The 17,500-nt window shown below is 35.2% G+C and overlaps 1 protein-coding gene across 1 annotated transcript in view; it reads right to left on the bottom strand.

Moving 5' to 3' along the window:
- Window positions 1–1,576: 1,576 nt before the first annotated feature.
- LOC115211624 (lipopolysaccharide-induced tumor necrosis factor-alpha factor homolog) overlaps window positions 1,577–17,500 on the bottom strand; it is a 29,695-nt gene continuing 13,771 nt past the window's right edge. Inside the window, exons 3-4 of the mRNA XM_036502874.1 lie at window positions 5,857–6,073; window positions 1,577–1,981 (exon numbers count right to left, since the gene is read on the bottom strand). Of these exons, the coding sequence (XP_036358767.1) occupies window positions 1,870–1,981; window positions 5,857–6,073 (329 nt within the window). The 3' untranslated portion in view covers window positions 1,577–1,869. The remainder of the gene's footprint in view (window positions 1,982–5,856; window positions 6,074–17,500) is intronic.

Genomic DNA, 17,500 nt, shown 5'->3' with positions numbered 1-17,500 from the left:
GGGCCACATAAAGAATAAGATCTTTACTTTTTCTCTCTCTAGTAAATTTCACCCCTACACTCACCACCATCTTTGCCGTCGTCATTATCATATTAATAGCCACTGCCACTACTGCCACCACAACCGCAATAATCATCAAGATCATCATCATCATCATCTGTTCTTCAACTCATGTTCTTTTGTTATTTTGTTTTACTCTCTTTCATGCACATACAACCTGACTGTATGTCTAGAATAGATCTGTCACCTTATATCTATCAATCCTACGACACCATCTCCACCTTATTACCAACAGCAAAAACGTGCTGATATAGCAAACACAGTGGCTGTTGTTTTTTCACCTCGACTGCAACTACTTCTTCATCGTCGTCATCGTCATCATCATCATCATCATCATCATCATCGTCGTCATCATCATAATCATTGTCATCATTGTCATCATCATTATCATACTTTAGTTTATGTTCTTTTTTAACATTCCTGTTAATGTCATTGTTGTTGTGGTCAATTTTCAATGCCATCATCACTCTATGTTTAAACACCATCATCACAGGACTTATTGTGTGCACAGTAAGAGCAATAAGAATCAGAGAGAGAGAGACATACACACATACAATGACACACGTGTGCATGTGTTAGTCTTGACGTATAATCAATCATGCGAAGGCACAGGTATCCTTCAACTATCTCATTACATGTACCTGACATCATATTACAACTAATAGAAACTATAATATGCAATGATGAAAATACAAAAGAATACACATGCATACAAGTGTAGAGTGTTTTGGTGTGTTTTACTTATGGCTTGCATAGTGATCTAGTGAAGGGAGCCACAAGTATCCCACAACTGGATCATTATTCATACCTGTGATGGCTTCCTTTTCTATCAACATTAGAATGATAATGATGGTGATAGAACTGAAAGCAAGACTGTGTTGTTGAGTACCAGGTCAGCTCTGATAAAACACACCTATGATCAGAGATGTTCTAGTTATGATTATCCAATCTTACATTTGGATAAAGGGTGTGTCTAAAGTTGCATCAGCCAATGTGTAATTCCCTTTTTTAAGATGGTAAGATGTAATTTAAAGGAGAATCAGAATATACTTTTAGCAGGTTGAAGACCACATAAAGAATCTCCTATTGAAATTTGAGCTTCTAGGTCATAGACACATCACAAAACCAGTGATAGGAGCTAATTGTACACAGTCCCCTGTCAATTCAGCACCATATGTGTCTCTCGACTTAAGATTCTATACTGCTACATATATGGATGTTATCACACATACCAATACGAGATCAATTTTTAATCTCAAAGCAAAGTGGAGAGGAGTGGTCTTTCATTGCTTTCTTAATCATTAAATAATCTTATTTCCTATGAAAACAGGGAAAATAGTTTTTAAATAAATAATTTGCAGGATGAATTAAGAGATAGTTAAAATACCAACAAGTAAATATAAGGTATTTGGAGAATAGAAATGTGAATATATTTCATATAAAAGAGAAGAAATAATTTATTTCAAATTTGTTTTGTTTTTTTTATAAGAATGAGAGAAAACTTTTAAATCTCAAATTTCAAGTTCGTTTTTGTTTTAATTGTTTTATTTATATAATTATTTTCTAGTAAATTTCCATGCTTTCGTTTCAAGTTTTTATATTAGATTTCCTAGAAACTCTCTATTTTAAAACATACATTTACCTTTTACTATTAACTGACACAAGAATTAAACTGCAAGTTTTGCATGTACATCTTTACTAACATATATTTGAAATATACATACATACATACATATATATATATGGGGAAGAAAAAAACAAAATATTCTGCTTATATGGATTTGACATGCAGTGCAAACAGTACAGGATCTAACTCAGGCGTTGATAAGTCCCTACAACTTGGTTACAATTTGGACAATGGTGGATCACATCTTGCATATCTCCAATACAAAAAGGAATCAAACAGCATCCGCTCCAGCAACTAGAATGAAACAAAGCACATTAAAGTTACAAACAATTCCAAAATCAATACAATGTTACAGTTTCTCCTTACATTTTTTTCATTATAAAGAACATTATCATCACCATTGTCTTTTAACATCCATCTTCCATGTTGGCATAGGTTGAGTGCTTCAGTAGGCTCCAACTGCATTGTGTGTAGTCCAATGTCAGTTATGGCATGGTTTCTATGGATGGATGCCCTTGCTAATGGCAATCACTTTACAGAGTGTACTGGATGCTTTTTTTCATGACACCAGCACAAGTGAGGTTGCCTTGTACCTTGCAAGACTAAGGTTCCCTTCAGATGAATGGAACTACAGTGGAAGAAGGGAGCTAAGAGATAAGAATTTAAAGTACGAAAGACGGGACCAGAACAAGTTTCTTACTGTTCTATATTTAAGAGATGAGGAATTCTGTATATTATTTACATTCGACACATATTTGTCTTCATCTTATTTGTTGTTAACACAACGTTTCAGCTGATATACCCTCCAGCCTTCTTCAGGTGTCTTGTGGAAATTTTGAACCTTGGTTCTCATTCCTAAGGATACCTAAGGATTCTTTTTTATGTCTAAGCAATATTTGCAAAGATGAAACATCCAATTTCATCAAGAAAGTCAATGCAACAATGATCATTTTATGAATTTCTCAGTTTGAAGTCAAAATAGATGGCGGTATAGAATTCGTGGATGCAGACAAGAAAAAAGACTAAGAACAAATAATTGATTTGCTAATTCATGTTTATCTTTTCGTAAAGCAGCACTTTTCATATATTGCTGGGCACACAACATCACAAGTATCGAATTTTGTGAGCATAAGCTCAAAATGAAAGCCAGTTGCGTTGTTGACTGGAATAATTATTTGAGAGAAATTTATGCTGCACACATTTTGGTTAACCAAAGAGTGATTGGAGGACCCAACATGACTGTTGAAATAAATGTTTGTTCACTAAAAGAAAAAATTATGTCAGAGGTCAACTACCTCGACAATGGGGTTTTGGAGGTATTTGGAGAGAAACAACAGAGTGTTTCATGTTTATTGTCCCTGACAGGTCTGCGACAACACCTCTTCCAATGATGGAAAATAATATAAGACCAGGTACAAGTGACGAATGGTCAGCATATAAAAATTTTATTAATATTAGTCATTTTCAATATCTTGCTGTTAATCATTCACTACACTTTGTCAACCCTACTAATAGAGCTCACACCCAAAATATCGAAAGACTTTGGAAGAGTGCTAAAGAAAAAAGTAAAAGACAAAATGGCACTCACAGAAGTCTACAGGATTCATATATGTACAAGTTTATTAGGCGACAAGAGATTGGATTAAAAGGGTTAGATCCTTTTAATTCAATACTTCAACACATTGTTGACTTTTAACAATAGACATGGTATGATTTGTTATAAAAATATTATGAGATTCAATAAGATGTTTATAATTTTTTTCAGTTTTCATGTTTATTAATTTTTCATTTTTTTTTTTAATGAGGGTTAAACAATATTTTTAGCTGGGGGAGCTAACCAAAAGTACCGATATTTTTCATAAAATGTGGGGAGATAACCTAATTTTTTAATGTGGGGAGATAACTGAAAAGTACCGATTTATAGAATCGAGAGGTTTACGTCAGATCCTACTCTGAGTGCGAGGGAGATACGAAGCTCATCTAGACTGAAGCGATGAAAAGTTATTTCCCTTGACGAGTGTGTCCAGAGCAAAGCTAGCATTTTGTAGTTTTAATTTCTAACTTCATATATTTTATATTCCTTTAATCTTTTATGTTTATCCTTTACTTAATCGACCCCAATAAAAAATTTTTATTTTAGCCTGATATTTATTCTATCTAATGTTTTTGCTGAACTGTTAAGTTGCAGGGACGTAAGTATACCAACGCCGGTTATCAAGCAGTGGTGATGGACAAAGACATGCATGCACGCACAGACACACACACACACATACATACATGCATACATACACACACACACACACACACACACACACCACACACACACACACACACACCACACACACACATACATACATCATACATACATACATACATACATACAGCAGGGAATCTGGAATGTAACCAAAGAGCACAACCGCAATGCAGCATGGTTACGCGACCTACGAAGTGAGTATTGTAAATGCTTCTCCCAAATCATATAACATCATCAGTGAAACATTCCTGGTGGTTTTTATGTAACTTCAGAATGGAAAATCACCTGAGAGAGACTTGATAGAAGGCTACTGGTACAAAAAGCTCACATTCTACAGGGAAACTCTTATAAACCTATCTGAAGAAACAATGGATGCTGAGCTAGATATAACAAATTGGCTGATGGTTACACAGGCTACTCTTATCCCCAAGAACAAAAAGACCCATGAAGCCAAAAATTGTAGGTCCATAGCATGCTTGAATATTAGGTACAAACTGGTGACTTCTTGCTTTGTAGAGACTTGCAGGACATCAGATACGTGGCCAGCAAGGATGTGTGTGTGTGTGTGTGTGTGTGAGTGGTAGCTGTATGCATGTGTATATGTGGATATCTAAAACTTATGTGTGTGTATTTATGAGTTGGATAGGCTGGCATGTGGGTGAGAGCTGATAGCATCAGCTCATTTGTGTGTGTTTCCTAGGGTATGTGTATATATGGGTGCAGTTGTATATCAGCCTTGTGTGAGTACTTGTGTGCATGAATATGTGAATGTATGTGTCGGCCAGTGTATCAGCTGTATGAGTGTGTGTGTGTGTGTGACATCAGAGGTACACCCTCCTGATGAACTTCAAAAACTAGCCACCAACAACCCAGATATATGAGTATACACACACACATATATATATATATATATATATATATATATATATATTTATATTATAAAAAGAAGTTTGAAAACGCCACTATATAATATAAATTTTAATTTTCTTAGAAATTTTACATGTTTCGGTTCTTCTTGAAAAAACGAACCTTATCAAAAATATTTAAAAAAGTTAAGTGTAATAAAAAAGTTCATAATTGTTTCTTACTGGTCTCAACAGAATTCACATGGTGGGATTTTTGTGGGGAGTAAGTATAATAGCTGTCTTATGTGTTCAAATAAATAAGACAGCTATTATGCTTACTCCCCACAAAAAAACCAGCACTTGGATTCTGTTGAGACCAGTAAGAAACAATTATGAACTTTTTTATTACACTTAACTTTTTTAAATATTTTTGATAAGGTTCGTTTTTTCAAGAAGAACCAAAACATGTAAAATTTCTAAGAAAATTAAAATTCATATTATATAGTGGTGTTTTCAAACTTCTTTTTTATAAACATATACCCACTCGTATACGACCTACACTTATTATAAATATATATATATATATATATATATATATAATATATATATATATATATAAACATAACCCAGAATTGTCTCATTATAAAGTTTGCTATGAAGTATGTGAATAAAAAGCTAAGCGTTGAACGTTTCATAACACTTTAGTCAACATTTAATGATATTTAATACTTCACTACAGATCAAACAGAATAAACTGTAATAAAGAAGGAACAGGGAAGACTTGAGAAATGTTAAGAAAGATATATAAACAGCTTATCAGAATTTCAGCTGTGGAAACTTGCTTAGCTTTCATATTACCTCCTTTTCTTGTGTACTTTGTTAATAATACAAATTAAAATTAATTGACCTCAGTTTTTAATGAGTACTTATTTTATCTTCCCTGAGAGGATGAAAAGTAAAGATGCTCTCATAAGGTTTTGAGCTCACAATGTAAAATATTATAAATACCGAAAGGCATTTTGATTGATTTTCTATGATTTTTCAAATAATACAATAAATAGAGAATTTACCCAAATAAGCAAAGAAGTCCAGAGACCAGCCATGTTAAAGCTCCGGTTTGGTATTCTGTTGAGGTTCTGACGTAAGCTTGACAATAGGGGCACACCATTTCTTTTGGTTCTGGGCCGAATCCCATCTCTTGAACAACAAGGACTGGCTGAGGTGCAATATTTGGTCCATGTTGGTATGAAGTGCTTCCACCTGGGTATATTGGTGGTTGGTATGGTCCTTGAAATGACACAAAATAAATTAATGAATTTATGAGTTGTTAATTAAACACATCAATTACAGTTGGTAAGAATAATTATTCTTAGGGCTGTGTGTTGACAATAGGAAGGGCATTTGACAGTAGGAAGGGCATTGGCATTAGCAAGGACACCCAGCCATAAAAACCATGCCAAAGCAGACAGTGGATCATGGCACAATTCTCTGGTTTGCCAGATCCGGCCAAACCCATGCTAGCATGGAAAACAGATACTAAATGATGATGACAATGATGATAATGACAATGGTGATGATGATGCTGATGTGTAGGTTCAGACGTGGACGCTGCACAGAAATGAGATGGTCAAGATCTGTTGGATGTTTAATGTTAACTTACATAAGAGGCAAAGCATAAGTGAAAGTTAACCTTTATGATACCAACCAAACTGATACTGCATCTGGTCCTATGATACAAACTTCTTGTTTCAAAATGATTTAAATGAAAACCCTGCACCCAAAAGTTTGTGTTCATTTATGTTCCAAACAGCATCTAAATAATGGTTTCAAATTTTGGTACAAGGCAAATAACTGGGGAGGATTAAGTCAATTTCATCAACTCCAGTGCTCAACTGATGTGGAGGCATGTGGTTTAGAGGTTAAGATGTTGGACTCATGATCATAAGATTGTAGTTTTGATTCCTGAACTGGACAATGCATTGTGTTCTTGAGCGAAACACTTCATTTCTCATTGCTGCAATCCATCAGCTGGCAAAAATGAGTAATCATGTGATTGACTGGCATCCCATCCAAGCGGAGAATATATATGCCGTTAAACTGGGAAACTGTCCTTTATGAGTTGGTATTACTTGAGAAAGTATTGGGTTGTCCGGAAAGTTTGTGCTGATTTATAGTAGCTTACCTTTTGACTTATTTTAGAACATGGTTGAATCCATAAAATAGGATTTGATTACACTTCCATTTAGAGTACAGTTTAAGCTATCATTTCGTGGAAGAAGGTTTATGTTCCTATAACCTGTATTAATTCCATAACCCTTTAAAATGGAAGATAAGAAAGTTCATTTTCGGCACTTGATGCTTTGGGAACCAGACAAAAATTGCTGCAGCTTGGCTGAGATGTGTTACCCAGCCCTCCATATTCACCAGATATTGCTCCTTTGGATTTCCACTTATTCAGGTCTCTGCAGAATAATCTTAATGCTAAAAATTTCAATTCCTTGGATGATGTAAAAAGATACTTTGATGAATTGTTTGCCATGAAACCACCTATATTCTGGAAAGAAGGTATTTTCAAGTTAAAGGAAAGATGGAGATGCATTGTGCAACAACATGGTTCATATTTAGTTGATTAAAAATGTAATGGCAAGTATTTATTGACCTTTAAAATTTGGCACAAACTTTCCGGACAACCCAATAACTAAAAAACAAAATGTGCCCAACTGGTTCTTATTTTATCAACCCCAAGAGGAGAAAAGGCAAAGTCAACCATAGCAGTATTTGAACTATGAACATAAAGAGCAGGAAAAAATACCACAAAGCATATTGTCTGATATGCTAACAATTCTGCCAGCTTACTGCTATACACCAGTTTTATGACAATAATTTTACTAAATTGTTAGTTATTTTCATAATTAATTTAAATTAAGGCAAGATATTTTAATAGAAATATGGTAACTAAAGGTTTAAATTTCATGATGCTGGCCTTCCCAAATGATGCAAATTTGGCTGATATTTCTAGCAGACCTAATGGTCACATATAGGCTTGCTTATTTGCATGTATACATATATGTATGTCTTTAGATGTATGTATGTCCTTGTTCAGTTTTATTTCAAGATTTCTTGCAAATAGAGAAAGAGCTAGTTTCTAACTTAGATCCAAGGCTCCTTCATTGGAATTTCAACAACATCAACAGGGTATTCTTGTATGTACATAGGTATACATGCAGATTTGCATATTTTGTTTTATGCATGCATTTTCCTGCATAAAGTTGCATATCTAGACATTCTGGTATATACTTAAATGATAAACTTCTAAAAAGTTTTACAAATTTTTACGTTTCCAGTGATGGATTGGATCTGCAGTCTTTGAATCAGCTTTCTCCTTCATGGTTTTGAGAAGCCTAATTTCTCAAGATTGGTATTTAGGCAGTGTGTTACATATCACAGGGCCCCAATAATTACAGGTATAAACTTAAAATATATTCAATGTGCACTGAGGAATTCCTAATGTAGATACAGTAATGAATGTGCATTTATCATGGATGCTGCCAGGTAGCCATAAGAGGTGAATGTGTTCTGCCAACATACTACTAGGGATATACCCAAAATGCAGTTTGGATGCTAAATTTTAAATTTCAAATCTTAATTATAACTAATATATATATATATATATATATATATAATATATATATATATATATATATATATACACACTTATGTGGCTTAGTTGTTTTAGTATTTAGCTCATGATTATAAGGCTGTAAGTTCGATTTCTGACAATTGTGTTGTGTCCTTGAGGAAGACACCTTATTTCACATTGCTCCAGTTCACCCAGTCCAATCAGCTAGCAAAAATGAGTAGTACCTGTATTTCAAAGGACCAGCTTTGTCACATTCTGTGTCATGCTGATTCTTCCTGGGAATTGCTCAGCCACTTGCTTGTTAATTTCAAGAGCAGACTGGTCTGTTAATTGAATCAACTGGAACCCTCATTGTTATAATTGACAATCGACATTCATATATATACAACAGGCTTTTTTTTTTTTTTTGGTGTCTACTAAATACATTCACAGATCTATTATGGAAGACACTTGCCCAAGATCCTTCATAGTAAGACTGAACCCTGAACTACTATGTTGTCAATGAATCGTATATGCGAAAAAAGAAGCACACTCTAAGTTATTGAGTAGTAATGTACATGGTGGTCCGAAACTCTTGTCACCCCCTGTAAATATTATTTTAATTTTCTATTTCAGATGGCTGACAAAAGCTCCTACAGTTTGGAAGAGAGGTTGATTGCAAGTGTATGGGCACATGATCGGGTGAATTCTGGCAAGAGTATGGAGATGGGCAACATGACTTTACTGCAAGATTCAGCAGACTAGCCCCTCCAAAGAAGATGATATTGCATTGGGAACACAAAATGTTTCTGACAGGACTAATTAACAACACAAACTGAGGATAGAACAACCCTCAACATGAAGGGACACATGTGCAGAGGTGGAGACATCTGTGCTACAATCACCCTCAATGTCACTGCAAAAACGTTCTTCTGAGGTACAAATTCCAAAAACCACAATGTTAACACACATAACAAAGGATCTTCATTTGAAATCATTTAAGCCAACATTCATTAATGAACTAAGTAATAACGACAGGGACAAGAGATGTGTGGCATGTGGATGGTTTCTTGATGTGTTTCCAATAATCCCACAATGTGGAGAGGTGTTTTTCTCCAACGAATGTGCAATTTACCATAGCACCTGGGCTAGGAGTACTTATTTCTGGAGCAAAGAAAATCTGCACTATTACGAAGAACTGGAGCACAACCCACGACATGTGATGATTTGGGCTGCTATATCGAGTAAGCACTTGATAGGACCCTATTTTTCTGAGGGCTCTGTTAACCAGCACTCTTACCTTACCATGTTAAGGGAGTGGTTTATTCCACAGCTCCAGAGATTGAATGTGGATTTGAATGATTGTCGGTTTGAACAAGATGGTGCTCCACCCCACTATACCATCAATGTCAGGGAATACCTGAATGAAGTTTTGGGGGATAGATAGATGGGGCGAGGATTGCAACAACTTCCAGCACCTCTCAATTGACCTCTCAGAAGTCCAGACCCCACATCTTGTGACAACTCTCTGTGGGGTATTATCATGGAAAGAGTTTCACAAGAGTGATACCAGAATACCCAACAGTTGAAGGACGCTGTTTTGTTAGCCTTTGCAACAATCACCAAAGCATAGCTTCATTAAATATTACACAGGACATGGCACTGCATCATTCTGTGCCACAAAAACGATGGTGTTCATAGAGATTTTCTCAATGTGTGACAGTGTCAGTTTCAATGAAAGTACTAAAACCAGTACATGTGTTTGATATTATTATATTGTTTCTCTATAATTCTTATTACTTTTCAGTAGTGAATGACAAGACTTTAGGACCATCCTGTATTTACATGCAGTTGAATATATGTCCAATCATAGAGTGGCCAATGGTTTCACATCCATAAAGCTCTTACCTTTATACATGACCTGTAATGGCGGAGAGCATATAACCTCTCTTCAATCTGGAGATAGAATACCATTACAGTCAGTTAATTTGTTATCTATATATATATAAAACAAAAGATGTCTGTGCGTGTGTCTATGTGTGTAATACAAATGCATTTCTGCAGTTTTCAACCGATTTTCACCAAACTTTACACACACATTACTTATGTACCAAGGATGGTCATGCACTATAAATTTTTGCCCAGTGCTCCTGCGCAAAGTGAGAAATCAGGAAAAAAAGGTGAAGTTTTCAACCACTTCTCTCCCTTTTCATATTCTCTGTTTCTTTTGCTTACATATATTCTCTCTCACCCTCTGTAATAGTTCCTCTCTTTCGGTCTATGTCTTCTTTCCTTCCCTTTTTCTCCCTCTTTTTTTCTTTCGTTCTTTATTCTTTCTTTCTTTCTCTCTCTTTCTTTTTTCTCCATCCCTCTTTTTTTCTTTCTCCTTCCCGCTCTCTTTCTTTCTCCCTCTTCTTTTTCATTATTTCTTCCCTCTTGCTTTCTTTCTCCCTTCCTTTTTCCTTCTCACTCTTTCTTTCTTTCTTTCTTTCTTTACTTCCATTTTTCTCTCCTTCCTTCTTTCCATCTTTTTTTCTTTCTTTCTCCCTCCCTCCCTCTCTCCCTCTTTCTTTCTTTCTATCTGTTCGACTAAAGGTGGTGCTCCAGCATGGCCACAATCAAATGACTGAAACAAGTAAAAATTAAAAAAAACTTTACCATTTTAATTCCGAGCAACGCCAGGTATCTGCTAATTTAAGAATAATATTCAGTTTAAGATTTAAACAGGACGAGTTTTCTCCCTTAGACCGATCCGGTTAACAAATTTTATGGACTTGAAGCACAAACAGGAATTCTCTGGACTTAGGTTGTTTCCAGTCTGCAAGAACTTTTTCCAACTCTAATCGACGAACGGGGAATTCCACACATACATGTGTGTTTCATCAAAAGTGCCTCAGACGTATCTTGGGAGTCAAGTGGGAATGTTTCGTACCAGATACAGAAGTTTTGCATTTGGTACGTTGTAGCTCAATTGAGCAATATGTTATCTTGGTTGAAATGAGATGGGCTGGACATGTTATTAGAATGAAAGATGAGCGCTTGCCAAAGTGTCTTTTTTATGGTGAGCTCAACTCTGGTAAGTGACCACAACATAAGCCAAGAATAAAGTATAAAGACTGTGTGAAGGAAAACCTGAAGAAACTAGATATTAACGAAAATGATTGGGAAATTGATGTTCTAGATCGGAACTAGTGGAGAGGTGCTGTTAGGACTGGTTGTAATGCCTGGGAGGAAAAGAGGATTCAGCACTCTCAGCTTAATAGGGCCTGTCGCAAAGGAACAATTGGAACTGAAATCAACAGTGAACATTGGATATGTATTATGTGTGATCGTGTTCTGTTGTCAAAAGCAGGATATGCGAATCATATGAAGTCACATGAAAATTGAAATACCCAGGTAGGTAATAATCTTGAACAGAAACTGCCTCTTATGATTTGTGTCATATGTCACAGAACATGTAAGACAGTATCTGGACTTAAAGATATATGCTAGTTCGCAAAAATATTCCTTCAGAAACAGATTCCAAAGGGCAAAGAGATAGAAGAAACTTGAATATCTGTTACTTGTGTTTTAAACCCTGTCAGTCAGCAACTGGTCTTAAAAGTCATCTAAGGGCTCGTCAATGGAGTGAGTGTGCTGTGTGATGGCATGTTGAGTGTGTGTCTGTTGATGGCATGGCTATCATCCATCAAATTGAAGCAATCATCATATATATATATATATATATGTCATGTGACTGACCAAACTATTAGATGTTGTTACACATCATTAGTCACAATACACTTTGCATCAATTTAACCTTCAAACAATACTACCCCACTGATTAGTCAAGCAGATAAACATTCTCCCTTCATTGAAAGGGGGATTGCAGCAGCATGAAATAAAGTGTTTTGCTCTTGAGCACAATGCACCATCCAGTCTGAGAATTAAACACACGATATGTGAGCCCAACAGCCTAACCACTAGGTCATGCACCTTATATTATATATATATATATAGGCGCAGGAGTGGCTGTGTTGTAAGTAGCTTGTTTGGTTCCGGGTTCAGTCCCACTGTGTGGCACCATGGGCAAGTGTCTTCTACTATAGCCTCGGGCTGACCAAACCCTTGTGAGTAGATTTGGTAGACAGAAACTGAAAGAAGCCCGTTGTATATATGTATATATATATATGTGTGTGTTTGTGTGTCTGTGTTTGTCCCCCCAACATCACTTGACAACCAATGCTGGTGTGTTTACGTCCCCGTAACTTAGCGGTTTGGCAAAAGAGACCAATAGAATAAGTACTAGACTTCCAAAGAATAAGTCCTGGGGTCGATTTGCTCAACTAAAAGTGGTGCTCCAGCATGGCCGCAGTCAAATGACTGAAACAAGAGTAAAGAAGAGTATATATATATATATATATATTATATATATATATAATTAATAGTAGTGAATATAAAATTCCAAACTTACAGGGAAAAATTCAATTTAGCAATACTAAATCAAATTTCACAATATATATGTAAATAAGAGACAAAACCTCTATTAAGTAATTCATTTGATAGTGAAAGATATTATCTATAATAAATCATATAGAAAGGTTTTAAATATATTATAATAAATATTATTCTAAAAATCACTAAATTAAATAGTGATTTTTAGAATAAGATTTATTATAATATATTTAAAACTTTTCTATATGATTTATTCTAGATAATATCTTTCACTATTAATTGAATTACTTAATAGAGGTTTTGTCTCTTAATTATTTACATATATATATATATATATATATATATATATATATATATACAAAGAAGTAAATATATGGCACAACGAAGTACCGATATTTACTGGAAATAGCGAACGTAATAATACGACGCTAATGTATAGCTTCACCGCGTATTATTACGTTCGCTATTTCCAGTAAATATCGGTACTTCGTTGTGCCATATATTTACTTCTTTGTATAATTTTCCCTTCACGGGCTATTCTTTACTAGAAACCAATACTCTAGTATTGCATTACTAATTTATATATACATATATATATATATATATATATATATGTATGTATGTATGTATATATTGTGTGTGTGCAGGCCCTCCCCTGTCATTTTGATATTTCCTGATAATCATAAGTAACATTAGTCTAAATTTTAGTGATATACCTCCATGCTTACTCCACATACAATAGCATCATCAGGATTAGCAAATGTTGCAACCGACTAACAATAATTATAGCATCAATTATTCTTTGAAAAGCAGCAACAGTATTTTCCATCCCAAAAAGCATTTCACATGACTGACACACATTTCCCATACTTTCAAACCTGATATGAGATCAGTCACCAACATGCAAAGGACTTGATAATTCTTCCTAATCTTAGTACAAAACCAGCAATTTTGAAGGGAGGGAGAAGTTGACTACATTGACTCCAGTGTTCAACAGGTACTTATTTTATCAACCCTGAAACAATGAAAAGCAGTATTTGAATTCAGAACATAAAGAGCTGGAAGAGATACTGATAAGAATTTTGTCAAGTACAGTAATGACTCTGGTAGCTTGCCACTTTATGTTGGTACTTGATGATAAGCTTATTTTTAAATTCAGCTTACTAGGAAAATGTATTTTAAAGTGTTATTTACCAAAGTTGAAAATGTAATTAACATTTCAGGAATAACCTCGTACCATTATTAGTCTATTAGAATATTTCACAGCAACAATCTAGGCATGCCATAGAGAATCATGTACCTCTATTATTCCATCTTTCAATTAATGGTTGGCTTCCTACAGCAGCCTCAACACAACTACCACTATCACCATCACCATATATACACACAAAAAAATTGTTCGTCATTTTCAGAAGAAAAATCTACTTAGAATGAATAGTAATAGATTTATATTTTTCATTGAAGTTCTTAAAAACTTATAGACAATAAGCATATAAGTTAGGCTACAAATCAAGAATGTAGGTTATGTATTACTAAATTTAATCTTGACATTGTGAAGAGATATACAACTTTTTTCCTATAATAAAGGTACTCAAAGTCCATCCATTGTTGGAAATTTTATATTGTAAATGTTGTCATTAAGAGAAACATCACAAGTAATAAAACCCCCATGACTTTCTTGTGCATCAAAGAAACAATAATTATTAGAGAAATGAAAATTAATAGGCAATGTCCTGTTAATCGCAAAGTGGTGTGAATAAACATTTCTAAACTTCCAAAATCAATTAAAATCTCAATACTTATATTATTGAATTTTGAGTTGTCTGAAACAGCTGCAATTGTCTTTAAAATGGTACTGAAAATCAACATAAGATGACAGGCTTGCAGAATCATTAACACTCAGGACAGAATGCTTAATGGTATTTATCCTGCCTTTATGTTTGAGTTCAAATTCCAATGCAGTCGACTTTACTGTCTTATCCTTTCAGGGTTAACAGAATAAGTACCCGTCGAGCACTGGGATTAACATAATTAACTAACCACCCCCACTCACACACACACACACACACAATATTTCAGGCCTTGTGCTTTTAGTAGAAAAGTTATTATATCAACATACAAGGTTGCAAGCTGGTAGAATCATTTGAGCTTTGAGGTGGCAAGCTGGCAGAAATGTTAGCACACTGGGCAAAATGCTTAGCGGTATTTTGTTTGCCATTACGTTCTGTGTTCAAATTCCACTGATGTCGACTTTGCCTTTCATCATTTTGGGGTCGACTAAATAAGTACCAGTTACGCACTTGGGTCGATGTAATCGACTTAATCCCTTTGTCTGTCCTTGTTTGTCCCCTCTATGTTTAGCCCTTTGTGGGCAATAAAGAAATAAGAATCATTTGAGCTTTGATGGAAAAAAATGATCTGCAGTACTGCTTCCTACCCTTTATGTTCTGAATTCAAATTTTGTCAAGGTCAACTTTGCCTTTCATCTTTTCAGAGTCAATAAAGTACCAGTTAAGTATTGGGGTCAATGGTTAACTGCCACACCTCAAAACTGCTGGCCTCGTGCCTAAAACAGAAATTATTATTAGATCAGTATACCTTTGAGTAGTGACTCCTTTCTTTTTTTCTCTACATAAATGATAGATTCCTAGCCATGGCAATTTATGAACATTATCATGACAAACAAAAGAGGATAATTTTTATGCTCTACAATAAAATAAAATATAAATGCACCCTTTTAAAGCCTAGCCAGGCTCATAGGCCTGGTTTCCCAGTTTCTATGGCGTATGTGTTCCCCAGCTGAAACGGGACGCCAGTCCATCGCAGCATTACTCATTTTTGCCAGCTGAGTGGACTGGAGCAACGTGAAATGAAGTGTTTTGCTCAAGAACACAACACATCGCCTGGTCCAGGGATCGAAACCACAATCTTACGATCATGATGCTGACACCCTAACCACTAAGCCACATGCCTCCACATACTCTACAATAGCATCCAGATAAAGAGAATCATTAGAATTTTCTTGATCATGCTGTAATGGTTCTGATACTGCATTAGTAGAACACGTTGTTGATTATAAATTATAGTGATTAGCATTCATCTGAGCCTCTTCTACTACTACTACTATTACTTGTTAGTACCCATTATTTTATTTTTTGCATCATCTAACTATTATCAAGTAACCTTGACACATGTAATAATCCTTTTTCCTACAGGCACAAAGTCTAAAATATTGGGAGAGAGGGCTAGACAATTACATCAGTCCCAGTGTTCAACAGGTACTTATTTTATCAACCTGCAAAGGATGAAAGGCAAAGTTGACCTTGGCAGAACTCGATCTCAGACAGAACATAAAGCTGGAAGAAATATCACTAAGCATTGTGTCCCATCGTGCTAACGATTCTACCAGCTTACTTCCTTAGGCATATGATGTAATAGTGATATCTATATACCTTCTACATAATATTCAAAAGGCAGTTAAAGTTTTAAATAAAAATCTTGGCTTTGAAAGTTGCAAGGTGTATATAAAAGCTGTGGTGAATTCTAATACTTTATAAACTATTCAATAAGTAATGAACAAAAGCTATATTCTTTTGGTTTAATGCACAGGAAAAGTATTACATATTGTAATGTGTTTACGAATATTTGTAGAAACATGTTTGTTCCTTCTCGAGCCATGCCTGGCTCATAAGGGCCAGTTTCCCAGTTTCCTTGGCATATAGGTTCCCCACCTGGATGGGACACCGGTCCATCACAGGTGAGCTGCAAGATGCAGGAGGAAAGAGTGAGAGAAAGTTGTGGCGAAAGAGTCAGCAGAAGTTCACCATTACCTTCTGCCAGAGCCACGTGGAGCTTAGGTATTTCACTCATAAACATACACATCGGCCGATCTGAGATTTGAACCCGCGATCCCTCGACTGCGAGTCCGCTGCTCTAACCACTAGACCATGTGCCTCCACTTGTAGAACCATAACTAGTTAATAAACATTTCTTATTTTCCTTCATCATTGTGTTTTTGCTTAAAATTTTTTTTAAAAAGCATTACCAATGTGATATTTTAGTTAAATTTTCAAATGAGATTAAGTAATAATAAATAATTTTAGTGGTAAAAAAATTTGTCCATTTTATAACGCTTACAATTTATTGGAAGAATTTGTGTTTTCTCATCATCAGTTTAACATCCATTTTTACATGCCTGCATTGATCAGAGTTCATTGAGGCAAATTTCCTACTGTTGAATTGCCTTCCTGTCACCAACCCTCCCTTGTTTCCAAACATTGCTGGTATAAAGGTGATGTTTGTTTACAACTATCATGTGATATCAGAACATGCGGAGGCACAAGCACGCATACATGCAAACACATGCATGAATATATATACAAGAGTCTTCTTTTAGTTTCCCTCCACAAAATCTGCTCACAAGGCTTTGGGCAGCCTAAAGTTATAGCAGCAGACTCTTGCCCAAGATACCATGATGCTATCTGCTGGCAAATATGGAAACTAAGTAGACTAACTCCCTTGATAATACTACATCCTGTTCTATATTACTTGTGTTACAAATTGCTTGCCATTGATTACCAATCATAACAACAGTGTTAGCTACAGCAGTAGCAATAACAGTCATGGCAGTTCTAGTAACAGTAAAGCTGTCTCACACGAAT

The sequence above is a fragment of the Octopus sinensis genome, linkage group LG5 (assembly GCF_006345805.1).
Source record: "Octopus sinensis linkage group LG5, ASM634580v1, whole genome shotgun sequence".
Classification (NCBI taxonomy): Eukaryota; Metazoa; Mollusca; class Cephalopoda; order Octopoda; family Octopodidae; genus Octopus; species Octopus sinensis.
Note: the sequence above shows the minus strand (reverse complement) of the source record. Positions and strands in the feature narration are given on the sequence as shown.